This window comes from Coregonus clupeaformis, chromosome 13, assembly GCF_020615455.1.
Source record: "Coregonus clupeaformis isolate EN_2021a chromosome 13, ASM2061545v1, whole genome shotgun sequence".
Classification (NCBI taxonomy): Eukaryota; Metazoa; Chordata; class Actinopteri; order Salmoniformes; family Salmonidae; genus Coregonus; species Coregonus clupeaformis.
The window spans coordinates 36977102-37004058 of NC_059204.1; the positions used below are offsets into that span (position 1 = coordinate 36977102).

The 26957-nt window shown below is 43.9% G+C and overlaps 1 protein-coding gene across 2 annotated transcripts; it reads right to left on the reverse strand.

Moving 5' to 3' along the window:
• On the reverse strand, nt 1-26346 carry LOC121579915 (A-kinase anchor protein 1, mitochondrial). Of its 2 annotated transcripts, none has more exons than XM_041894893.1 (11): nt 26228-26346; nt 16419-17877; nt 15837-15952; nt 4462-4588; nt 4219-4343; nt 3956-4133; nt 3683-3833; nt 1040-1107; nt 842-915; nt 660-722; nt 1-524 (listed from the first exon to the last, which is right to left on the reverse strand). In XM_041894893.1, exons 2-11 carry the CDS (start codon nt 17842-17844, stop codon nt 462-464), a joined length of 2391 nt encoding a protein of 796 aa, XP_041750827.1. In that variant the 5' UTR covers nt 17845-17877; nt 26228-26346; the 3' UTR covers nt 1-461. The 2 variants fall into 2 exon arrangements, with proteins under 2 accessions (XP_041750827.1, XP_041750828.1); XM_041894894.1 differs by having other exon boundaries at nt 26287-26320.
• Between the last annotated feature and the right edge of the window lie 611 nt (nt 26347-26957).

Sequence of the window (26957 nt, forward strand, 5' to 3'; positions counted from 1 at the left end):
TAAGGACAGTTCATCTTTATTTAGTTTCTTAATAGGATTGTATCCATTGAAAACAAAATAGTAATTAGATTAATCGTGAATCGTATTGGACAAATCATGTAATCATAATTAACAAAATGTGTACATGGTTGTAAAGAAACAACAGGTATGAACAGCTGATTGAGAAAGAAGACATTGTTGTGCCCCAACAGGGCAGCAGTCAAGAGGATGGGACTGAGGGGGTAGAAAGGTGAAAGGCTTGACTGCAAGACAGCGACCATGTTTGAATACTTCAGAAATCCAATGTTCCTTCCTACCTTCCTTGAAGTGATCACAGATCTGAATTGGTGGATTGGTGAAAGTAATAGGGATGGTAACCTTACTCACACATATCCAATCCCTTAAAGATCTGTGCTTACCTCACAAGGGAGGGAGGATGCATTTGAAAACTATCCAAACAGGGCCAGGATTGCGCTTCACAGTCAGAGGCGGTCTACCCAGCTGCACAGTCCGTTATCCACCAGAGCACGGTTCACAGACACCAACTGAAAGACCAAGAGAGAAACATTAGCAACATGAACCCATTATAATACTTTTATAAATTAAGCGGTTTAACATACACATATTTACAGAGTGGATGCTTTCATGTTTCCAAAAAGAAAAGAAAAAAGTTGGCATACCTCTTCTCCTTCGGTTTTCCATATCTGTACCAAAGGAATGCCACTGGTGTGACAGTTTGTGACCTGGAGAGTGTGCAGATATACAGGGTAAGAACAGCGACAACCTTTCCTTATGTCATTGTGCTGACTGTACACCAACAGAAGGAGAGGGAGACATATCCATGCACTTCTCTTTTCTCTACCTGTGCAAGTAGTGGCAATCCTCGTGTCATTTCCTCCAGTGCAGATTTGGCTGCAGCGGAGAACCCTTCTTCTCCTAGTAGAAAGGGAAGAGATATCGCAGTGATGAGAGCATTAACTTGAATTCATGTTTAAATGCAGAGTTTAAACTGTTGACAACATTTTGATATTCTGTTTTCATAAATACAGCTGAAACATACCTGGAAGGGGTGCAATACTTTCCAGGATCACCTCAGACCCTTGGAAAGGCAAGGCCACAAAGTCAGATCTGTAGGAAGAACATCAACAGCAGTCAATCCCACTGTCAATCCCCACGTTTCCATTAGGAAAAAAATATGCAGATCAAATGTGAGCTTTACAGGCCATATCAAATAGGAACCCATCTAAATGCGGTCACGTGTAAGGTAATGCTTTTTTTAGGACTACCCACTGCCGATTAATTGACACCACATGGAAGTGACTACAATAATTATGCAAGGAGGAATGATAACCTACCAAGTGAACGTTGGCTCCTTGCAAAATGCACGTCTCTGTCCATCTGGCTTGTAAATATTCTGTTTCAGTGTCGATCTATTTTCCCACTTGTCTGTGCCTCCATCCTTGGTACAGTAGCTAGTTAGCTAGATTGATTTGCAGTTTAAGTATTTTTAAGCCAACTACACGATGAGGCATTGGAAGCAAAATTACATCTAAATCAGCGTTTTCCAACCCCAGTCCTCGAGTACCCCCAACAGCACACAATTTTGTTGTAAGACAAACTCACCTGATTCAACTCATTGAGGGCTTGATGATTAGTTGACAAGTTGAATCAGGTGCACTTGTCCGGGGCTGTGTGTGCTGTTGGGGGTACTGGAGGACTGGAGTTTGGAAACACTGATCTAAATACTCCTCGGTGGACAATTCTGTGTCGGTCACAGTCCCTGTGCCAAGAACACTAAGATAACCTGCCTAAATGACTACCGACCCGTAGCACTCACGTCTGTAGCCATGAAGTGCTTTGAAAGGCTGGTTAGGGCTCACATCAACACCATTATCCCAGAAACACTAGACCCACTCCAGTTTGCATACCGCCCCAACAGATCCACAGATAATGCAATCTCTATTGCACTTCACACTGCCCTTTCCCACCTGGACAAGAGGAACACATACGTGAGAATGCTATTTATTGACTACAGCTCAGCGTTCAACACCATAGTTCCCTCAAAGATCATCACTAAGCTAAGGACCCTGGGACTAAACACCTCCCTCTGCAACTGGATCCTGGACTTCCTGATGGGCCTCCCCCAAGTGGTAAGGGTAGTTAACAACTTAACAACACATCTGCCACGCTGATCCTCAACAGGGGGCTCCTCAGGGGTGCGTGCTCAGTCCCCTCTTGTACTCCCTGTTCACCCATGACTGCATGGCCAGGCACGACTCCAACACCATCATTAAGTTTGCCGACGACACAACAGTGGTAGGCCTGATCACCGACAATTATGAGAAAGCCTATAGGGAGGAGGTCAGAGACCTGGCTGTGTGGTGCCAGGATAACAACCTCTCCCTCAACGTGACCAGACAAAGGAGATGATTGTGGACTACAGGGAAAAAAAAAAAAAAAAGAGGACAGAGCACGCCCCCATTCTCATCGACAGGGCTGTAATGGAACAGGTTGAGAGCTTCAAGTTCCTTGGTGTCCACATCACCAACGAACTATCATGGTCCAAACACACCAAGACAGTCGTGAAGAGGGCACGACAAAGCCTATTCCCCCTCAGGAGACTGAAAAGATTTGGCATGGGTCCTCAGATCCTCAAAAAGTTCTACAGCTGCACCATCGAGAGCATCCTGACTGGTTGCATCACTACCTGGTATGGCAACTGCTCGGCCTCTGACCACAAGGCACTACAGAGGGTAGTGCGTACGGCCCAGTTCATCACTGGGGCCAAGCTTCCTGCCATCCAAGACCTCTACACCAGGCAGTGTCAGAGGAAGGCCCTCAAAATGATCAAAGACTCCAGCCACCCTAGTCATAGACTTTCCTCTCTGCTACCGTACGGCAAGCGGTACCGGAGCACCAAGACTAGGTCCAAAAGGATTCTTAACAGCTTCTACCTCCAAGCCATAAGACTCCTGAACAGCTAATCATGGCTACCCGGACTATTTGCATTGCCCCTCCACCCCACCCCAACCCCCTCTTTTACGCTGCTGCTACTCTGTTGATTATTATTTATGCTTAGTCACTTTAACGCTACCGACATGTACATATTACCTCAATTACCTCGACTAACCGGTGCCCCCGCACATTGACTCTGCACCGGTACCCCCTGTATATAACCTCCCTACTGTTATTTTATTTTACTGCTGCTCTTTAATTATTTGCTATTTTTGATTTTTTTCTTAAACTGCATTGTTGGTTAAGGGCTTGTAAGTAAGCATTTCACTGTAATGTCTACACCTGTTGTATTCGGCGCATGTGGCAAATCAAATTTGATTTGATTTGAGACTTACAGGTGAGGGAAACTTTGCTGGCCAGCACCAGTTAATACAATGTTGAAAGTTTGCTAGCAAGAGCGTGCTCTCAAAACCGACAGGCAGAGTAGAGAGATGATGCGATTGAAAGAACCTGAACCAACGTCCATGAATAGCCAATGTGATTGATAGAGGATGTTGATAGTAGGATATTTTCTGCCGGACACATTTTTATTTGGTCTGGTTTTACGCATAAAAAAATTATTCATAATAAAATTATACAAAAGAAATGTCCAAAAGCTGCTTTTACCAGCTAATGGAAACACTGGTTAATTCCAACGTCAACTCCTATTCCAGTTATATTTAGATTCCCCACAGTGAGTGTGTGTCACCTGATTTGGCGGAGGGTGTCGATCTTCACCATGACATAGCCTCCATAGTCCACATAGCGGAGCTCCACCTCCTTGGTGTCTTCATAGTAACCCACCACCTGCGCTCTCCACCAGGCTCCCTCAGTCATCTGGGCAGCACAGATCACTCCCACTGTGCGTGTGTGTGTGTGAGAGAGGAAAACATTTGAGAAAGGACATTTGACAACACCACTGAAATACACTTTATCACCTCTGAGGGTAAGGAGTCCCAAAGCACTGGCTGTGCATGCCTACCTTCCACTGGGGCCGGCAAGGGAGGGCACCCTGGGTGAGAGTAGCACAAGCTCATCTCTTGGTCCAGGTTGCGGAGCGCATGGAAGGTGGGGTGTGTGTGCTGCTGGAGGAACACATAGTTCCCAGAGGCTACTTGGATCACGGTTACCTCAACTGTCACCCTATGGGGAAGCAGCAGCTGAGAGAGAGAGAGAGAGAGGCTTTTCGTCAAAGCACTACCCACAGTCCCACACTACTTCAGCCAACCAGAAGATATTACTTACCCAGGATGTGATGGGGAGGGATGGCAGACTGGCCATTGGAGGTTGGACATAACAGCTGGTCACATCCAGATCTTTGAACTTCTTCCTGATCAGCTCCAGAGCACCATCCACCTGCTCCTTTGACCCTGGAGGAAACAGAGGGACAAACTGAGCAAGCCACAAGGGGCACTGCAGCTCCCACAGACTAGGTGCCCGACTACAAGTGATGTCCTGTTGTGGAGAGCCAGCGTCTCGTGCACTCACCCTCTATGTGGCAGATCTGGATCTCCTGGGTGTAAGGCAGGGTGGAGATGAAGATCTTTGCTCCGGATGTCTCCTTCAGGTAGCTCACATATCGCCCCTGCTTCCCAATCAATCTCCCAACAAGATGCTGTTGGACAGTGAAACAGAATACAAAAGAGAGATAATCATGCATAAGTTACTATACCATTCTAGAAGGTGTGTGTGTGTTTTTCTCTGAGTGGCACATACGCTGTCCAGGTCACCCTTTGCATGGCTTGCTCTGATAACGTGCTCAGATGTAACCAATTCCACGAGCACCTCTGAGTAATTGGAAGGAGAGATCTCTGTGTGTGTGTACATGCTGCCTGGCTCAGGTCTGTGGCATGTCCTCGAATGAGAACATGAGGAAAGTATGGCATCAGCAGGCAGCAGGATTCCCATTACACACTACCAGACCACAGCCCCAACCACCGTTCCCCATAGCACTACGAATCAGACAGCTGTACCCAGGTCAGTTTCACCGAAGCACCAGGTCCCAGTCTCCCAGAGAGACGATTGACTGCAGCACACTACTGTACCAAATCACACTACAAGTAGGCAGGGCAAACCTGATTCAGTGATTTCTGGTTTAGCAAAATAAAATCAAAATTGCAGCACGTTTTTTAAATTATTCAGCAGTTTTTGGATTAAGTACAATACCGTTGGAAATTAATGTTGTAAGTTCAACTTAAGTTGATAAATAGCATGTCAAAACACAGCTTTAACATGTCCAAATCAATAACCAATATGCAGAAACATTTGTGATATTGTAAACCTAAAATATACAATCTACACATGCATGTGCAACAATAGTAATCAGTATATTTATTTAAACCTGTTAGAGGACAACAATCAAAATCCAGAATGTTGGATTTTGATACGGGGGTCACCAAAACAGAAAGGGAAACGCAACACTTTGGTCAATTACTTGTATCGATCTCACGTTAAAATCAATAGAGCGACAAAAAAAGAAATCTATATTCAGGTTGCACATCCTGTTAAAACTAACACCACTCAAAAACCACACGGAATCTGGGAATAATTTATATACAGTGAGGGAAAAAAGTATTTGAGCCCCTGCTGATTTTGTATGTTTGCCCACTGACAAAGACATGATCAGTCTATAATTTTAATGGTAGGTTTATTTGAAGAGTGAGACAGAATAACAACAAAAAAATCCAGAAAATTGCATGTCAAAAATGTTATAAATTGATTTGCATTTTAAAGAGTGAAATAAGTATTTGACCCCTCTGCAAAACATGACTTAGTACTTGGTGGCAAAACCCTTGTTGGCAATTACAGAGGTCAGACGTTTCTTGTAGTTGGCCACCAGGTTTGCACACATCTCAGGAGGGATTTTGTCCCACTCCTCTTTGCAGATCTTCTCCAAGTCATTAAGGTTGAGGCTGACGTTTGGCAACTCAAACCTTCAGCTCCCTCCACAGATTTACTATGGGATTGAGGTCTGGAGACTGGCTAGGCCACTCCAGGACCTTAATGAGCTTCTTCTTGAGCCACTCCTTTGTTGCCTTGGCCGTGTGTTTTGGGTCATTGTCATGCTGGAATACCCATCCACGACCCATTTTCAATGCCCTGGCTGAGGGAAGGAGGTTCTCACCCAAGATTTGATGGTACATGGCCCCATCCATCATCCCTTTGATGCGGTGAAGTTGTCCTGTCCCCTTAGCAGAAAAACACCCCCAAAGCATAATGTTTCCACCTCCATGTTTGACGGTGGGGATGGTGTTCTTGGGGTCATAGGCAGCATTCCTCCTCCTCCAAACACGGCGAGTTGAGTTGATGTCAAAGAGCTCAATTTTGGTCTCATCTGACCACAACACTTTCACCCAGTTCTCCTCTGAATCATTCAGATGTTCATTGGCAAACTTCAGACGGGCACGTATTTGTGCTTTCTTGAGCAGGGGGACCTTGCGGGCGCTGCAGGATTTCAGTCCTTCACGGCGTAGTGTGTTCCAATTTCTTGGTGACTATGGTCCAAGCTGCCTTGAGATCATTGACAAGATCCTCCCGTGTAGTTCTGGGCTGATTCCTCACCGTTCTCATGATCATTGCAACTCCACGAGGTGAGACCTTGCATGGAGCCCCAGGCCGAGGGAGATTGACAGTTCTTTTGTGTTTCTTCCATTTGCGAATAATCACACCAACTGTTGTCACCTTCTCACCAAGCTGCTTGGCGATGGTCTTGTAGCCCATTCCAGCCTTGTGTAGGTCTACAATCTTGTCCCTGACATCCTTGGAGAGCTCTTTGGTCTTGGCCATGAGTTTAGAATCTGATTGATTGATTGCTTTTGTGGACAGGTGTCTTTTATACAGGTAACAAGCTGAGATTAGGCGCACTCCCTTTAAGAGTGTGCTCCTAATCTCAGCTCGTTACCTGTATAAAAGACACCTGGGAGCCAGACATCTTTCTGATTGAGAGGGGGTCAAATACTTATTTCCCCTCATTAAAATGCAAATCAATTTATAACATTTGACATGCGTTTTTCTGTATTTTGTTGTTGTTATTCTGTCTCTCACTGTTCAAATAAACCTACCATTAAAATTATAGACTGATCATTTCTTTGTCAGTGGGCAAACATACAAAATCAGCAGGGGATCAAATACTTTTTTCCCCTCACTGTATCACTGGTAAAGGACAACTTTTAGAAGACAGCCAGCTACATTTGGAAGTATTGCATTTTGATCAAATTGGTTGCGTACACAGATTTGTAGATGTTATCGCAGGTGCAGCGAAATGCTTGTGTATCTAGCTCCAACAGTGCAGTAATACCTAGCAAAATAAATACAAGTCAGAAAAATTCAAAAATAAAAGAAATATCAGAATGAGCAATGTCAGACTGAATATAAATATACACGTAAATTATAATGGTGTGTAAAGACAGTATGGACAGTATATTAATAGAAAAGGTTGTATACAGCAGTAGTTATATAGGATGAGCCTTGACTAGAATACAGTATATACATAGTGGGTAAAACAGTATGTACACATTATTAAAGTGACCAATGTTCAATGACTATGTACAGTGCCTTCAGAAAATATTCATACCCCTTGACATATTCCAAATGTTGTATTACAGCCCAAATTCCAAATTGCTAAGTTCTCACCCATCTACCCACAATACCCCATAATGACAAATTTAAAACATGTTTTTAGACATAGTTGCACATTTATTGAAAATGAAATACATTTCTCATTTACATGAGTATTCACACCCCTGATGCAACACTTTGTAGAAGCACCTTTGGCAGCGATTACAGCTGCAAGTCTAAGAGCTTTGCACACCTGGATTGTGCAACATTTGCCCATTATTCTTTTCAAAATTCTTCAAGTGCTGTTAAATTGGTTGTTGATCATTGCTAGACAACCATTTTCAGGTCATACCATATATTTAAGTCGATTTAAGTCAGAACTATAACTCGGCTACTCTGGAACATTCACGGTCTTCTTGGTAAGCACTCCAGTGTAGATTTGGCCTTGCGTTTTAGGTTATTGTCCTGCTGAAAGGTGAATTCATCGGAGTGTCTGGTAGAAAGCAGACTGAACCAGGTTCTCCTCTAGGATTTTGCCTGTGCTTAGTCCAATTCAGTTTCTTTATCCTGAAAAACTCCCCCGTCCTTAATGATTACAAGCATACCCATAACATGATGCAGCCACCACTATGCTTGAAAATATGGAGAGGGGTACTCAGTAATGTGTTGTATAGGATTTGCCCCAAACATAACACTTTGTATTCAGGACAAAAATGTAATTGCTTTGCCAAATTGTTTCAGTATTACATTAGTGCAATGTTGCCAACAGGATGCATGTTTTGGAATATTCTTATTCGACACAGGTTTCCTTCTTTTCACTGTCAATTAGGTTAGTTTTGTGGAGTAACTACACTGAACAAAAATATAAACGCAACATGTAAAGTGTTGGTCCCATGTTTCATGAGCTGAAATAAAATATCCCAAAAATCTTCCATTTGCACAAAAAGCATTTTTCCCTAAAATGTTGTGCATCCTTGTTAGTGCGTATTTCTCCTTTGCCAAGATAATTCATCCACCTGGCATATCAAGAAGCTGATTAAACAGCATGATCATTACACAGGTGCACCTTGTGCTGGGGACAATAAAAGGCCACTAAAATCTACAGTTGTCACAACACAGTGCCACAGATGTCTCAAGTTAGCATGCTGACTGCAGGAATATCCAGCAAAGCTGTTGCCACATAATTGAATGTTCACTTCCCTACCATAACCCGCCTCCAAAAGTAGTTTTAGAGAATTTGGCAGTACGTCCAACCAGCCTCACAACCGCAGACAATGTGTATGGCGTCGTGTGGGTGAGCAGTTTGCTGATGTCAATGTTGTGAACAGAGTGCCCCATGGTAGCGGTGGGGTTATGGTATGGGCAGGCATAAGCTACGGACAACGAATACAATTGCAATTTATCAATGCCAATTTCAATACACTGAGATACCGTGACGAGATCCTGAGGATCATTGTGAGGCCCATTGTTTTAAAGGTATCTGTGACCAACAGATGCATATCTGTATTCCCAGTCATGTGAAATAGATTATGGCCTATTGAATATTTCAATTGACATATTTTTTTTATAAGAACTGTAACTCAGTCAAATCTTTGAAATTGTTGCGTTTATATTTTTGTTCAGTATACAATGTTGATCTTTCCTCAGTTCTTCCATCACAGCCATTAAACTCTGTAACTGTTTAAAGTCACCATTGGCCTCAGTGAAATCCCTGAGCGGTTTCCTTCCTCTCCGGAAACTGAGTTAAGAAGGACGCCTGTATCTTTGTAATGACTGGGTGTATTGATTCACCATCCAAAAGTGCAATTAATAACTTCACCATGCTCAAAAGGGATTTTCAATGTCTGCTTTTAATATTTGTACCCATCTACCAAAAGGTGGACTTCTCTGCGAGGCATATGAAAACCTCCCTGGTCTTTGCGGTTGAATCTGTGTTTGAAATACACTCCTCAACCTTATACTAAACTGCACACAGAGTGAGTCCATGCAACTTAAGCACATTTTTACTCCTTAACTTATATTTAGGCTTCCCATAACAAAAAAGGGGTTGAATACTTATTGACTCAAGATATTTCAGCATTTAATTTAATGCATTTGTAAACATTTCTAAAAACATAATTCCACTGACGACATGGGGTATTGTGTGTATGCCAGTGACAATTTAAATCAATTTTGTAACAACAAAAATTTGGAAAAAGTCAAGGGGTGTGAATACTTTCTGAAGGCACTGTACATAAGGCAGCAGTCTAAGGTTCAGGGTAGAGTACCGGGTGGTAGCCGGCTAGTAACAGTGACTAAGGTTCAGGGCAGGGTACTGGCCGGAGGCCGCCTAGTGGTGACTGTTTAACAGTCTGATGGCCTGACAATAGCCGTTTCTCAGTCTCTCGGTCCCAGCTTTGATGCACCTGTAGTGTTTCTGCCTCCCGAGGTTGAAGAGGCACTGTTGCCCTTCTTCACCACGCGGTCTGTGTAAAAGGGTCCAATTCAGGAACTTGAAGCGTCTGACCCTCTCCACTGCGGCCCCGTCGATGTGGATGGGGGTGTGCGCTCTTTGCGGTCTCCTGTAGTCCCCGATCAGGGTGAGGTTTTTTCCCGGCAGCACTCCGCCAGGGCTCTCACCTCCTCCCTGTAGGCGGTCTCATGGTTGTTGGTAATCAGGCCTACCACTGTTGTGTTGTCAAACTTGATTGAGCTGGAGACGTGCGTGGCCACACAGTCATGGGTGAACAGGGAGTACAGGAGGGGGCTGAGCACGCACTCCTGTCAGGCCCCCGTGTTGAGGATCAGGTGGCGGAGGTGTTGTTGCCGACCTTCACCATTTGGAGTCGGCCTGTCAGGAAGTCTAGGACCCAGTTCACATGGAGCGGTTCAGAGCCATGATTAGCTTGAAGGGCACTATGGTGTTGAAGGCGGAGCTGTAGTCGATGAACAGCATTCTTATATAGGCATTTCTCTTGTTCAGGTGGGATAGGGCAGTGTTCAGTGCACTGTCAATTGAGTCATCCGTGGAACTGTTGGGGCTAAATGCCGTTGTAGTGGGTCTAGGTTGTCGTTAAGGTGGTGGCGATATGGTCCTTAACTAGCCTCTCAAAGCACTTCATGATGACAGACGTAAGTGCTACGGGGCGATAGTCATTTAGTTCAGTTACCTTCACTTTCTTGGGTACAGGAACAATGGTGGACATCTTGAAGCAAGTGGGGACAACAGACTGGGATAAGGAGAGCTTGAATATGTCCGTAACCACTTCAGCCAGCTGGTCTGCACATGGTCGAAGGACACGGGCTTGGGATGCTGCCTGGGCAGGCATCCCTTCGAGGGTTAACACGTCTAAATGACTTACTCAAGTTGGCCACGAAAAACGAGAGCACAGTCCTCGTGAGTGTTGGGGGTCTGCGTCAGTGGCTTGATGTCGTTTTCCTCAAAGCACGCGAAGGGGTTTAGCTCGTCCGGAAGCGAAGCGTCTGTGTCCGTGACGTGGCTGGCTTTCCCTTTATAAGCCATGATTGTCTGGAGTCCCTGCCACATACAGTATGTCTCGTGTCTGAGCAATTTAATTGTGACTCCACTTTGTCCCTGTACTGTCGTTTTGTCTCCGATTGTCTTACGGAGGTCGTACCTGATCGGTTTGTTCACGTTCATGTTCCCAGACACCTTGCCATGGTTAAATGCGGTGGTTCGTCCTTTCAGTTTTAGGACAAATGCTGCCGTCTATCCAAATATACACGGCAGTGAAGAAAATTGACCGAATAAAATTATCTTGGGAGGCAATGCGGATGGCATTTGATGGGGAGGTATTCCAGATCGGGAGAACAAAAGGACTTGAGTTCCTGTACGTTACTGCAATCACACCATGAATGTTAGTCATGAAACAAACCCCTCCGCCTTTCTTTTTCCCCAGAGTCCTTTCTTCCTGTCCGTGCGATGGGACGGAGAACTCTGCTGGCTGAATGGACGGGGACAATATATCCGGAGAGCGCAATGATTCCATAAAACAGAGTATGTTACAGTCCCTGATGTCTCTCTGGAAGGAGATCCTCACCCTGAGCTCATCTACTTTATTGTCCAGGGACTAAATGTTAGCGAGTAATATATGGATGGTATAAAAGCCGCCAGAGTCTGATTTTGACTTAATTCTTTGACCGTCATTCTATCCCCCGCCCAGAAACTCCACTCCCACTTGTCTCCAGTTACACATCCCAACCCTCAGTTTCCCTCAGCCTATCCCACCCATCTCTGCTGGCAACACTCATTGGATTTCTATGCACCATACAGCTTTAAATTATGCTGTGATGTTTAACATACAATTTGAATCTACTTGACTAGCACCTACAGATTGCGAGTTGAAAAGTATTAGTATATTAGTAATTGACTGACCAGGTCTCTCCAGATCTGCCAATAATTTTAGCTGAAAAGCACTAAGTCTTGAATCTTGCGTCGTTTTATACATCAACTCATACACCCTATACCATGGAATCGGTAGATCAAAAATCTCTTCCCAGCTATTTTGTAATCTGTATGGCACAGCTGTCAACATCCTGGTCCTCAACTGAAACTGGTATACTTTCAGATTTGGGCAGACAGACCAGGACCCAGATTCACAAAACACTTTACACAAAAACCTAAGAAGCTTCTTAAGAAAATAAATAAGAAGTTCGTAAGTGCAATTCCTCAAAAATATCTTAAGATTTAATGATTTTATAACCTATACATGGTTGGTTAGATGATAATTTGTAGAAGGCGTCTATATTTTGGAATGGCGGATGTTGATTTCGGGAGGCTGCCATCACGGAAAATGGAATACACCACTTCAACGAATCACGACCCTCCGTAGGATATCAACAGTGATAACAGTTCGCTGCTATTTAAGTGATCATTTGACTTTCAAATCCATGTATTGGTGTGTGGCCAGCGACTTTTATAGAGAGACCGCCCCGAATTATTCATGCCATTTGAGAAAGAAAATGATAGCTGCGTTCGAAGTCCTGCGACCTCCAGAGCGTATGACAAAATCAACAGTACAAACCCAGAGTTATTTTTGATTTAAACTTTATTTTATCAGCGAGCCATACTGAGACAAAGGTCTCTTTTACAGATGAGCCCTGAATTACATTGAAACAGAAAATACATTGAAATATAAAGAAAGAAAACACGGTCATAAAAAAATAAAAAATAAAACATTAAATCAGTAATAAGGTCCTTAAAATGAAAGTTGCAAAGAAAAAGCCACCTCTCAGACTGGCCAATAAAAATAAAAGATTAAGATGGGCAGTCTGAGATATGGCTTTTTCTTTGCAACTCTGCCTAGAAGGTCAGCATCCCGGAGTCGCCTCTTCACTGTTGACGTTGAGACTGATGCTCCAGATACTCAACTAGTCTCAAGAAGGCCAGTTTTATTGCTTCTTTAAATCAGCACAACAGTTTTCAGCTGTGCTAACATAATTGCAAAAGGGTTTTCTAATAATCAATTAGCCTTTTAAAATGATTAACTTGGATTAGCAAACACAACGTGCCGTTGGAACACAGGACTGATGGTTGCTGATAATGGGCCTCTGTACGCCTATGTAGATATTCCCCCCCAAAAAATCAGCTGTTTCCAGCTACAATAGCCATTTACAACATTAACAATGTCTACACTGTATTTCTGATCAATTTGATGTTATTTAAATGGACCAAAAAATTGCTTTTCTTTCGAAAACAAGGACATTTCTAAGTGACCCCAAACTTTTGAACAGTTGTGTGTATATACACTGCTCAAAAAATAAAGGGAACACTAAAATAACACATCCTAGATCTGAATGAAATAATCTTATTAAATACTTTTCTTTACATAGTTGAATTTGCTTACAACAAAATCACAAAAATTATCAATGGAAATCAAATTTATCAACCCATGGAGGTCTGGATTTGGAGTCACCCTCAAAATTAAAGTGGAAAACCACACTACAGGCTGATCCAACTTTGATGTAATGTCCTTAAAACAAGTCAAAATGAGGCTCAGTAGTGTGTGTGGCCTCCACGTGCCTGTATGACCTCCCTACAACGCCTGGGCATGCTCCTGATGAGGTGGCGGATGGTCTCCTGAGGGATCTCCTCCCAGACATGGACTAAAGCATCCGCCAACTCCTGGACAGTCTGTGGTGCAACGTGGCGTTGGTGGATGGAGCGAGACATGATGTCCCAGATGTGCTCAATTGGATTCAGATCTGGGGAACGGGCGGGCCAGTCCATAGCATCAATGCCTTCCTCTTGCAGGAACTGCTGACACACTCCAGCCACATGAGGTCTAGCATTGTCTTGCATTAGGAGGAACCCAGGGCCAACCGCACCAGCATATGGTCTCACAAGGGGTCTGATGATCTCATCTCGGTACCTAATGGCAGTCAGGCTACCTCTGGCGAGCACATGGAGCTGTGCGGCCCCCCAAAGAAATGCCACCCCACACCATGACTGACCCACCGCCAAACTGGTCATGCTGGAGGATGTTGCAGGCAGCAGAACGTTCTCCACGGCGTCTCCAGACTCTGTCACATGTGCTCAGTGTGAACCTGCTTTCATCTGTGAAGAGCACAGGGCGCCAGTGGCGAATTTGCCAATCTTGGTGTTCTCTGGCAAATGCCAAACGTCCTGCACGGTGTTGGGCTGTAAGCACAACCCCCACCTGTGGACGTCGGGCCCTCATACCACCCTCATGGAGTCTGTTTCTGACCGTTTGAGCAGACACATGCACATTTGTGGCCTGCTGGAGGTCATTTTGCAGGGCTCTGGCAGTGCTCCTCCTGCTCCTCCTTGCACAAAGGCGGAGGTAGCAGTCCTGCTGCTGGGTTGTTGCCCTCCTACGGCCTCCTCCACGTCTCCTGGTAGCGCCTCCATGCTCTGGACACTACGCTGACAGACACAGCAAACCTTCTTGCCACAGCTCGCATTGATGTGCCATCCTGGATGAGCTGCACTACCTGAGCCACTTGTGTGGGTTGTAGACTCCGTCTCATGCTACCACTAGAGTGAAAGCACCGCCAGCATTCAAAAGTGACCAAAACATCAGCCAGGAAGCATAGGAACTGAGAAGTGGTCTGTGGTCACCACCTGCAAAACCAGTCCTTTATTGGGGGTGTCTTGCTAATTGCCTATAATTTCCACCTGTTGTCTATTCAATTTGCACAACAGCATGTGAAATTTATTGTCAATCAGTGTTGCTTCCTAAGTGGACAGTTTGATTTCACAAAAGTGTGATTGACTTGGAGTTACATTGTGTTAAGTGTTCCCTTTATTTTTTTGAGCTGTGTGTGTGTAATATTATATATATATATATATATATATATATATATATATATATATATATATATATATATATATATATATATATATATATATATACACACATACATACATACACACACACACAGCTCAAAAAAATAAAGGGAACACTTAAACAACACAATGTAACTCCAAGTCAATCACACTTCTGTGAGATGAGATCCTCAGACCCCTTGTGAGACCCTATGCTGGTGCAGTTGGTCCTGGGTTCCTCCTAATGCAAGACAATGCTAGACCTCATGTGGCTGGAGTGTGTCAGCAGTTCCTGCAAGAGGAAGGCATTGATGCTATGGACTGGCCCGCCCGTTCCCCAGACCTGAATACAATTGAGCACATCTGGGACATCATGTCTCGCTCCATCCACCAACGCCACGTTGCACCACAGACTGTCCAGGAGTTGGCAGATGCTTTAGTCCAGGTCTGGGAGGAGATCCCTCAGGAGACCATCCGCCACCTCATCAGGAGCATGCCCAGGCGTTGTAGGGAGGTCATACAGGCACGTGGAGGCCACACACACTACTGAGCCTCATTTTGACTTGTTTTAAGGACATTACATCAAAGTTGGATCAGCCTGTAGTGTGGTTTTCCACTTTAATTTTGAGGGTGACTCCAAATCCAGACCTCCATGGGTTGATAAATTTGATTTCCATTGATAATTTTTGTGTGATTTTGTTGTCAGCACATTCAACTATGTAAAGAAAAAAGTATTTAATAAGATGTGTTATTTTAGTGTTCCCTTTATTTTTTTTGAGCAGTATATATATATATATTTCTCTCACTAGTTCAACCATTTAGAGATTTAAAAAATGCTCCTAAGCACAATTTAACCAGGCGCTTTAGACTATAGTGTCCAACGTTTGACGTACCTACAACAAGCCCTAAAATCACCTGCATTAGAGAATCTAACACTGCAATCAGTAGCCAGAGAAAATACATTATCAGTAATGTGATGAAGTGATGATGAGAGGGTTAGACAGGGAGGTAGACTCACCTTTGGCACCTCTATCTCCCAAACAGTCGGTGGCTGTCTGCTGTTGTGACTCTGGTTGTATTTTTCAATTGGCTGATCGTAACGGTCTACAGAGTCCATGCTGTTTACACCAGAGCCTAGGGCAGTACGGATCAGTCACTAAAAACAGTCACTTGTGTTGTGTACACAATATAACCTCGCAAACACAGCGGCACACAAAACAATAACAGGGGAGAGAGAGAAGACATTCTGGCATGGCGAGAGTTCTCTTACCTGAAAATACTGAGCAACACAAAAAGGGGAATGTGCACGCATCAGCAGCTGTAAAGAATGACTATGGTATGGGGTCTAGCTAGTACTGGGACTAAACTAGGTTCACATTCTGTATGGGAACTCCAGCAGCTGCAGGCTAGAGTATTGCAAAATAAAGATATTTCTTCACTGCAGTAAAATCAACCCTGAACTCATATGGCACGTGTAAACAGGACACTGGTGTGTGAGAGCTACACAGTAACACTAAGAAATAAGAGGGATAGGTCAGCTTGGGCAGAAATTATACTGATATATTGTGAGAAATTGAAAATCTGCTACGAGGTGGCTCACCTGGAACGGCCACCACCTCCGTCCTGTGACCGTTAGTGAGGGCCATGCTGGTGTCCCCCAGTTCTTCAGCTGGTCCCCTGGGTGGTTGCGGGCTCACATTGGGGCTCGAGTCCTCGCCACTGGAGCGCTCCTCTGTCTGACCTGAGCTGGAGCCAGAATCACCTACTGCAGAATCTTCTTCTGCTAGCTCTGCCTGCTCAGTCTCAGCTCTACTGCTGCAGTCATGTTTCACATCCTCATAGACTATAGGAGATGAACATATGTTCTCCATGCCTGTTGTTGAACACTGATCCTCCTGCAATAGATGAGGCATCTTGCTTTCAGTCTCACTGTTACCCATTGAGATGTTATCTGGGGCTGTGAAGGGGTCCCTGTTACAGAGAGGCCTAACATTATGTTCTAGCAGGTTCTTTTCCTTCAGGACTTGACTCACTGCTGCTGAGACCACGTGGGTGATCAGACATGACGCCAGCTGGTTCATTTCCGCTGTGTTGCTCCTGCTGAGTTTACACTCCTCAGACTGGTCTTTCTTCTGAGGTGACCTCAGAATGCCCAATGGCTGCCTTGAGGGGGACATCTGACTGGTAAGGAGGTGGATGGGGGAATCCAGACAGGTGTCATCCTGTAGACTTGCCTCACAGGTTGGTTCTTCCACAGCAGGCAGGATAGATAGGTTGTCTTTGGAGAGGAGGCAGTTCTCAGCCAGATCGGTTTGAGGCCTCATCTCTGCAAAACACACTGAAATCTTGTCTTCTCTAACCTCTCCCTCTGGGTCCAGTCTAACCTCCTCTGCCGCCTCTTCGTTGAAAGTTCTGTTTTTAGTGTCCTCCAGTGTCTCAGAGAGAGGCAGTGCTTGTGGCTTTAGGCCTGCACCCTCACCAGGGTTAGAGCCTGGGTCACAGATAGAGACTTGCTCCTCATCAGAGGATGGCTGGTGTTTCCTTTGTAATGCTATATCCTTCTCAGGTCCCCCCTGGGCTTGGCTCTCAGGTGCAGTCTCTGGGAGTACTTGAGCTGAAGACTCAGTGCTCTCCGTAACGGGCTTCAACGTAGCAGTATCAAAGCCTCTACTCAGACACCCTGCAGCTACAACCATTTCCTCAGGTTGTGATTGGCAGAGTGGGACTGTACCCAGCTTTGCTGCCGCTTGTGTGTTTGTACTATCAACAAGCTCCTGTTCCACTAACGACCTCTTCCTCACTGCGTGCCTTTCCCCATCTGTCCCAGCGGAGTAGCCACTCTCCACAACACCGATACCTCCGTCTCCGGTGGAGGAGGACAGGTGCTCCTGGTCTGTGGTTGTCTCATCCTTTGTGTCATCTTTGTCAGTGGGTTGTTCTTTCTTCCGAGAGGTGTACCACCACAGGCCTAGGAAAGCCAACACTCCCGACAGGGAGAGGGCCAGAACGGATTGAAGCCTCAGCATTATCACCTAACCTTCTGCTGCTAACAGCAACACCTGAGAAAAGAGACATACACAAGTTAACACCATAGAAACTAATCACAACACACCCAGTCTCTTTACTTCTAGCTGGGATAGAACGGTGTGAAGCACTGATGATAAACCTCCATTTGAGGGGATGGCTAAGGGGGCATGACCACACTATTCCTGTTTAGCAAGAGAAGCCCCTGTCTCCACCACACCACCCCTCTGAGCAGCAATCCCATTACCAGCCAGGCCATAGTGACAGCATCTGATTACAGCCAACAAAGCACACGTGTCACGTTACCCTCTGCAGAAGTTCACTCTGGGACACTGGGTCTGGGGCTAAGGAGCCGGGCCTTGATAGGATAATGGTAATGCAGCACTTCACAATAGGAACTCACTCATTACTAACAACTGTGAGAGGAGAAACAACTATCCCTCATTATCTGTTGTATAACCAATAGGCTACATATCAGTAATTATGTTGACCAATAATTTTGCCACAGAACAGAAGATTATACAGTGTAGCAAGCTAGAAGTTTGGCCAGACCCTGACTGGCTGTCCTACGTGCAGTTCCACCCATAACCTTTTGGTAGAGCATTATAAAAAGAGGTGAGAGTGAAAGGCATGCCATTCCTTCACAGAGCCAGTCTGTTCAATGAAACAACGCAATGGGCTACATTGCAGTTCCACTTAAGCCTGTGACCTTTAGGTTTTGGCATACCGACAAGTTGGCGTCGCCTCTCGCCTGGCATGCCAGCCCTACCGTGACATATGCAAAGTCTCAGACGGCCATTGTGTGACTTGACTTTGACCCTCATGGAAGAAGGGCCGGGCAGGGTGTGCTGTGGCAAATACACTAGCACTCATCTTCAAGGAGGAAAGCTCTTATTTCCAAGAGTTCCACAGAAGGAATCATCATAAATAATAATATGCCATTTAGCAGACGCTTTTATCCAAAGCGACTTACAGTCATGCGTGCATACATTTTTGTGTATGGGTGGTCCCGGGGATCGAACCCACTACCTTGGCGTTACAAGCGCCGTGCTCTACCAGCTGAGCTACAGAGGACCACGCAAATGTATGGTTCTGAAAACGAATGCGACATAGCCTATGTCTATAGGCTACAGCAGTTAATCTATTTATGAACGTGATCGTCGAGACAGGAGGAGTAGCCTAAACATTTGACAAACAAGCAGGTTCATGTGTGTCCTCTGTAGCTCAGCTGGTAGAGCACGGCGCTTGTAACGCCAGGGTAGTGAGTTCGATCCCCGGGACCACCCATACACAAAAATGTATGCACGCATGACTGTAAGTTGCTTTGGATAAAAGCGTCTGCTAAATGGCATATTATGTGACAGTCCCAGTGTTTCCTCTGCGTTCATTTAAGTGTGGCGCTGTGCCACAGCAGAATCATTGCATTCAGCCGCCACACCTAAAGAAACATCTTATTTCTACCAAACATAGTTTCAATAAAGTTGTGTAAAGCACATTCGCTTTTCTTGGTAAATAGATCATCCGTCTGGGTTCAACACAGTTCTGAAGGTTATTTAGCTCTGTGAGCTGTGGCAGGCAGCCTGCAACTCAACACAGCGTGCCAGTGACCATTGCGCAAGTGACCAGTGCGATACAGACGCTCTGCGGTGCGAAACACAATTCACTTGAATCACCTCAGAGTGCACCTGCGTGAGAAACTGCAAGAAAGCTACGTTAGCTTGTTTGTTTGACTAACGATAGCTAGCCAACTATATAAGCTAGCTATAACCTAAAAACATAATTTAGACCTAAAATATTGCTGCCACAATTGTAATGGAAATTAGCTATCCAATATCCCCAAGTTTTTAAATTTTTTAGTAATTTAGCAGACGCTCTTATCCAGAGCGACTTACAGTTAGTGAGTGCATACATTATTTTTTTTATTTTTCATACTGGCCCCCCGTGGGAATCGAACCTACAACCCTGGCGTTGCAAACGCCATGCTCTACCAACTGAGCTACATCCCGTCCGGCCATTCCCTCCCCTACCCTGGACGACGCTGGGCCAATTGTGCGCCGCCCCATGGGTCTCCCGGTCATGGCCAGCTACGACAGAGCCTGGATTCGAACCAGGATCTCTAGTGGCACAGCCTTAGACCACTGCGCCACTCTATAATCAACAAGTATGTTGATTATAGAAACATGGTTAACTAACGTTACTAGTCTAGCAAGTTAGCTAGCTAGTTCGTTTGGAACTGTATCAAGTGCAAGCAAGATAGCTACATTTATCGGTCTTCGATTTGATTTGATTTGATTTTTCTCAGATGAGTTTATTGAAATATTTCCAGCCACAGCAGCGAAAGAGAAAGGGGGAGCAGGGACAAGAGTGTCAGGTAACGTTAACTTAGCTAGATAACGTAAAATCAGCCTGAATTAAATGAAACTTCAGATAGCTAACTCTTTACAAGCTTAAGCTATCGTTTTTAATAAGTGTATGGCTTACTTTACTAGACAGAGAAGAGGCAAAATCCCAGGAGTGAGGCAGGGATGCATGAGAGATTAATGGAGCAGAGAAGAGATGGAATGAGAAAAGGAGAGAGGAGAGCAGAGAGAAGGAGGAGTAGGTAAAAGGATAGGAGAGAGGAGTTAGGCCAAGTGCGCACCACCGGCAATCCGGATGGGACCCAAAGTGGCTTAAAATTGACAGACTGAAGCTGTGGCTATATAATACACCACATGGTTAGTCAGATATAATACACCACATGGTTAGTCAAAGTTCCTTTAATTAGACTAAGGGCTAAAAATGTTTGTGAAACATTTTGTCTACACATAATGCTGTAGACTAGTACAGTGTTGTAATGCTTGCTATCTGTAATAGGTATTGCCCCAGCCACCAGTAATTCCACTAAACTACACTCTACATCCCGTCTAGGAATGTTCTGCCGCCTGTGCTGTCAACATAGGCAGGCTGCTAAAAGGGGTGTGTCAAAGCATCATATTATTGAAATAGGGGCCCAGATTCATCAGCTGGACTATATTAACCGGCACCCAGGGACAGATCACCACATGGAAAGTGTGAGGGCTCATGCAATGCTGGCAAAATGTAAAGATTGTTCTATTGGATCCTTCCATTTCTCAAAATGTCTCCTAATGTAAAATATGTCTCAGACTGTGCACTAACCGTGGCTCAATAATAACGCATTATGCCTGTTGCTATTCATAGGCTCCTCAGTCATGGTTGCATTCGAGCCAACCAGTGCTTGAGCACGAGGCCGTCATAGGTACCGTCTAACAAAGCGGGAGCAGGCCCATCACACAAACTTCCCAGAACTGCTGGACCTTGCTGAATTGTGACTATTTCACAAAGCTCAAGGTGAATGAGTGCTCTACAATTCTGTGTTTTTGTTCCTATTTTCTTCACTTTATATTTAAAATGTCACCAGACTTATTTCAAATTGTTCTCATTTACTTGAAGATTGGCAAGAACAAACTACAGGTCCCACATAATAGCGGAGGAAAAGTTGAAGATTCTGGCTCAAGTTGTGGAGGAGCCTATCCTCCATGCCATCCAGACGTCTGTAGCCATTGGCCTGGAGGCTGATGAAACTAGATGTGGCAACTAATCAGCAGCTGGATTTACATGTCAGGTATTATTTCAATAAGAGTTACAAAATTATTTTTAACAGTGATATTCTACAGTCCATGAGTAATAATGAAATTGTTTTCCCAGATACATGGACCAAGAGGGACACCTTTACAACCAGTTCCTGGACCTGGTGTCAGTCCCAGATGGCATGGCAGACACAATCATTGCCGCCATCAAGCGTCCCAGTAAAGCAATAAAAACAAGTAAGCATCCCAGAAAAGTGCTCAAAATAGCCCACGTTAACATATGTAGCTTAAGAAACAAGGTTCATGAAATCAATAATTTACTCGTAATAGATTAAATTCATATCTCTGAAACTCACTTAGATAATACCTTTGATGATACAGTGGTAGCAATACAAGGTTATAACATTTACAGAAAAGATAGAAATGGTGGTGTTGCCGTTTATATTCAGAACCACATTCCTGTGAAGATTAGAGGATCTCATGTTAAATACTGTTGAAGTAATATGGCTACAGGTTCATCTGCCTCACCTAAAGCCAAATCTGGTGGGAAGCTGCTATAGACCACAAAGTGCTAACAGTCCGTATCTGGATAACATGTGTGAAATGCTTGATAATGTATGTGATATCAAAAGAGAGGTATACTTTCTGGGTGATTATCAGTCAGGTTATCAGTCAACCTACCAGGGTGGTTACAAACAGTACAGGAATTAAATTATCAACATGTATTAATCATATCTTTACTAATGCTGCAGAGATTTGTTGAAAGCAGTATCCAAATCCATTGGATGTAGTGATCACAATATAGTAGCCATATCTAGGAAAACCAAAGTTCCAAAGGCTGGGCCTAATATTGTGTATAAGTGATTCCTATGTTGTTGATGTAAAGAATATATGTTGGTTCGTGGTGTGTAATGAGGAGCAAACAGACACTGCACTTGACACATTCATGAAATTGATTATTCCAGTTACTAATAAGCATGCACCCATTAAGAAAATGACTGTAAAAACAGTTAAATCCCCGTGGATTGATGAAGAATTAAAAAAATTGTATGGTTGAGAGCGATGACGCAAAAGGAATGGCAAATAAGTCTGGCTGCACAACCGATTGGCAAACATATTTCAAATTGAGAAATCATGTGACTAAACTGAATAAAAAGAAGAAACAAAACTATGAAACAAGGATAAATGACAAAGAATGATAGTAAAAAGCTTTGGAGCACCTTAAATGAAACTTTGGGGGAAAAGGCAAACTCAGCTCCATCATTCATTGAATCAGATGGCTCATTCATCACAAAACCAACTGATATTGCCAACTACTTTAATAATTTTTTCATTGGCAAGATTAGCAAACTTAGGCATGACATGCCAGCAACAATTACTCACACTACACATCCAAGTATATCTGACCAAATTATGAAAGACAAGCACTGTAATTTTGAATTCCGTAAAGTGAGTGTGGAAGAGGTGAAAAAAGTATTGTTGTCTATTAATTAATGACAAGCCACTGGGGTCTGCCAACTTGGATGGAAAATTACTGGGGATAATAGCGGACGATATTGCCACTCCTATTTGCCATATTTTCAATTTAAGCCTACTAGAATGTGTGTGCCGCCAGGCTTGGAGGGAAGCAAAAGTAATTCCGCTACCTAAGAATAGTAAAGCCCCCTTTACTGGCTCAAATAGCCAACCAATTAGCCGGTTACCAACCCTTAGTAAACTATTGGAAAAAATTGTGTTTGACCAGATACAATGCTATTTTACTGTAAACAAATTGACAACATATAGAGAAGGACATTCAACAAGCACTGCACTTACACAAATGACTGATGATTGGCTGAGAGAAATTGATGATACAAATATTGTTTTGTTAGACTTTAGTGCGGCTTTTAACATTATCGATCATAGTCTGCTGCTGGAAAAACTTGTGTTATGGCTTTACACCCCCTGCTATAATATGGATAAAGAGTTACTTGTCTAACAGAACACAGAGGGTGTTCTTTAATGGAAGCCTCTCAAACATAATCCAGGTAGAATCAGGAATTCCCCAGGGCAGCGGTCTAGGCCCCTTGCTTTTTTCCATCTTTACTAACGACATGCCACTGGCCTTGAGTAAAATCAGTGTGTCTATGTATGCGGATGACAACACTATATATGTCAGCTCCTACAGCAACTGAAATAACTGCAACACTTAACAAAGAGTTAAGTGGTCCTCTGAGTTAAGTGGTCCTCTGTAGCTCAGCTGGTAGAGCACGGCGCTTGTAACGGCAAGATAGTGGGTTCGATCCCAGGGACCACCCATACACAAAAATATGTATGCACGCATGACTGTAAGTCGCTTTGGATAAAAGCGTCTGCTAAATGGCATATTATTATAGCTGCAGTTAGTTTCGGAATGGGTGGCAAGGAATAAATTAGTCCTATATATATCCAAAACTAAAAAACATCGTATTTGGGTCAAATCATTCACTAAACCTCAACTACATCTCGTAATGAATAATGTGGAAATTGAGCAAGTTGAGGTGACTAAACTGCTTAGAGTAACCCTGGATTGTAGACTCATGGTCAAAGCATATTGATACAACATAATTAAGCGCTGCTCTGCCTTCTTAACAACACTATCAACAAGGCTGGTCCTACAGCCCCTAGTTTTGTCGCACCTAGACTACTGTTCAGTAATGTGTTCAGGTGCCACAAAGAGGGACTTGGGAAAATTGCAGTTGGCTCAGAACAGGGCAGCAAGGCTGGCCCTTAAAAGTACACGGAGAGCTAACATTGATGACATGCATGTCAGTCTCTCCTGGCTCAGAGTGGAAGAGAGATTGACTTCATCACTGCTTGCTTTTGTAAGAGTAAAGCATAGCACAGAATTTCCGGCTATACTTCCTCAATTCCCGACTTGGAAGACACCGTATTTGGGTCAGGTGGTTATAAAATACATGTTTTGTTCCATGAAGTAAGCTAACAATGTGTCCGCAGTCATCTTGTCTATTTCAAATCTTCTCATTGTCAAGACAGGCAAGTGTCATTAAACGCAACGCTTGATTTCATGAGCACTTTGGGGTGGACATCCACCTGTCTCAATCAATGAGACAAACCACCTGCAACTAGCCATGGATGTTTAGAAAACATGAGTTGTCTTCCAAGTCGGGAATAGAGGAAGTCACGGCAAGTAAAAGGTTGGTGAAAAAATTATCTGTGCTATGCTTTACACTACCTAAGGGCAGTTACAGACTAGCCGAAGCGCAGTGTTGCCAACTTCTCAGTAAAGAAAATAGCTATTGGCTGTCCTAAAAGTCGCTAAATGCCGTCATCTCCTAATTTGCATAATTGGCCATGTGCATGTAATTGTGATGGACACTGTAGGAGAGAGGAATAACGTCGTGGGAGAGACAAAGTGAGTAAAAAACACCCTACATTTACATCCCGCCCTGAATGTAAGCCAGCAGCATGCGTGATTCATTTGCAGTCTGGACGAACATCTCCTGCTCTGACTACAGCTGGGAGGGACTGCTGTGCGAGGACTGGGCCGCCTGTGAGTGCTTTGGGACGGGGGTGGGGCCTGTGAGTGCTTTGAGACGGGGGTGGGGCCTGTGAGTGCTTTGGGACGGGGGTGGGGCCCACGAGCACCTGCTGCTCGTTGAGAAGAGTAAGAACGATACGTGCTTTCACATCAGTCTCCAATAACACCAGAAAAAGTCACTAGATTTGTCGCTAGTCGCTTTTTTGAAAAAGTGTCGCTAGAGGGGTCTGAACTCGCCAAATATAGCAACAAAGTCGCTAAGTTGGCAACACTGCCGCGGCGAAGGTCTCAGATTTCAATGGGAGTAGGGCGGCAAAACTCAAGCAGTTTTGCAAGCAGCACGGTTTTTGGTGCTCGCTCCCGTGAGGTGCCAAAAAAATTAAATTAGCTGCAGCGCATGATTGACCAATGAGCAGAGCTCATCTTGTCAATCAATGTTTTAACGACCAATCAATGTTAAGGACAACATTCGAGCTGACAACAACCAGGACCGCTGTTAGGCGGATTTTCTCTCGATTCAATTGCCGTTTACCACGTCTGTAAGCGCCTTTATGAACGGCTATCAGCCAGCTCGAACAGTAGTAATGGTCTGACTAGCCAATGTTTTAAAAGTGCATGATGAGGCTGAAAAAATAAAATAACGAGACTGATTGGCACTAATTTACACAGGCAGCCCAATTCTGATATTTTTTCCACTAATTGACCAATCACAGATCTTTTCACATCAGATCTGATTGGTCAAAAGAATATCAGAATTGGGCTGCCTGTGTAAACGCAGCCATATTGCACTGATAACTATCCAGTAGAATCAGCATAACTTTTTCCACAAACGACATAACTACTGACCTGTTATCCTTCGTTTGCACGGCCGAAATATAACTATCACAAAATGTTAGCCTCTGCGGTTGTCATTCTGACCGGCAAATGTATTACATGGGAATCAGGTGCCCGGGACAACTAGCTAGCTAGTTAGCTAGTGTTACTAATTAATGCAGCGCTAGCCAGCTCCAACTTCAATTACTGCAGTTAGAAGTAACTAGCTAACTAAGTACAGATAAGCCTAGTTAACTACCATTTTTCTTTCGCTAAAGTTAAACTACCTAGCTAGCTAGCGTTAGTTACCAGAGTAGAGATGTTTTCGATCATCTTTGCTTGCGGCAATCAAACGTTTCCTCTGGCTTCTCTCTATTGACATGCAATGCATTTGGTACTGGTACAAGATGAAGTAGATAGTAAGCCAAACAAATATGTTAAGGTAGCTAGATATCTACTCACCACGTTTTTAATATCCCGCTTAGCTATATAACAGCACACCAGTAAGTTTCTCTAGCTACCTCTTGGATGTCTCCACCTGCTTCTTTCAGCAAGCAGCCACAAAGACTCACTCTTAGAAGTTCAGCAGCTTTGCTCCAAATACAGCAGCCAATCAACCCTCGCGATAGTATTGCCCAGGGAGGGAGGCTGCATGGTTTCATCGGTTGTCACTACCACAACCACTGTCAAAATTGGCTAAAGCCTATCGTAAAAAAATAATTAAAACATTCACGAATTTAAGGTAAGGGTTAGGCATAGGATTAGCAGTGTGGTTAGTGTTAATGATAGGTTTAAAATCAGATATTAAGAATATAATTTGTAGAGGGGGGGGGGTTTGGTTTAGTCAGAATTATGACTTTGTGGCTGTGGTAACTAGTGGCAGGTAGTCTCCACCTTTTATTTTACTATGAATGACAATGAGGTGCAGAGGTAGAGGTTAATACTTTTTTAGATAATACATTAAACAAGCATCAAAAGCACACAAATGCCATGATCTACAAGTATGACACCAGCAAAGTTTGGACAGAAATTCTTTATTAGGGCAACATCTGTAAATGTCAGATGAGGACAGCAACCGATCATACAGTGGAGGTTTTAGAGTACACAGTCATCTATATCCTCGATTTAAACTTTTATTTCCCTCAATATATTTAATAACATAATGCAGTGACATGATGAAGAGAGGTTATCA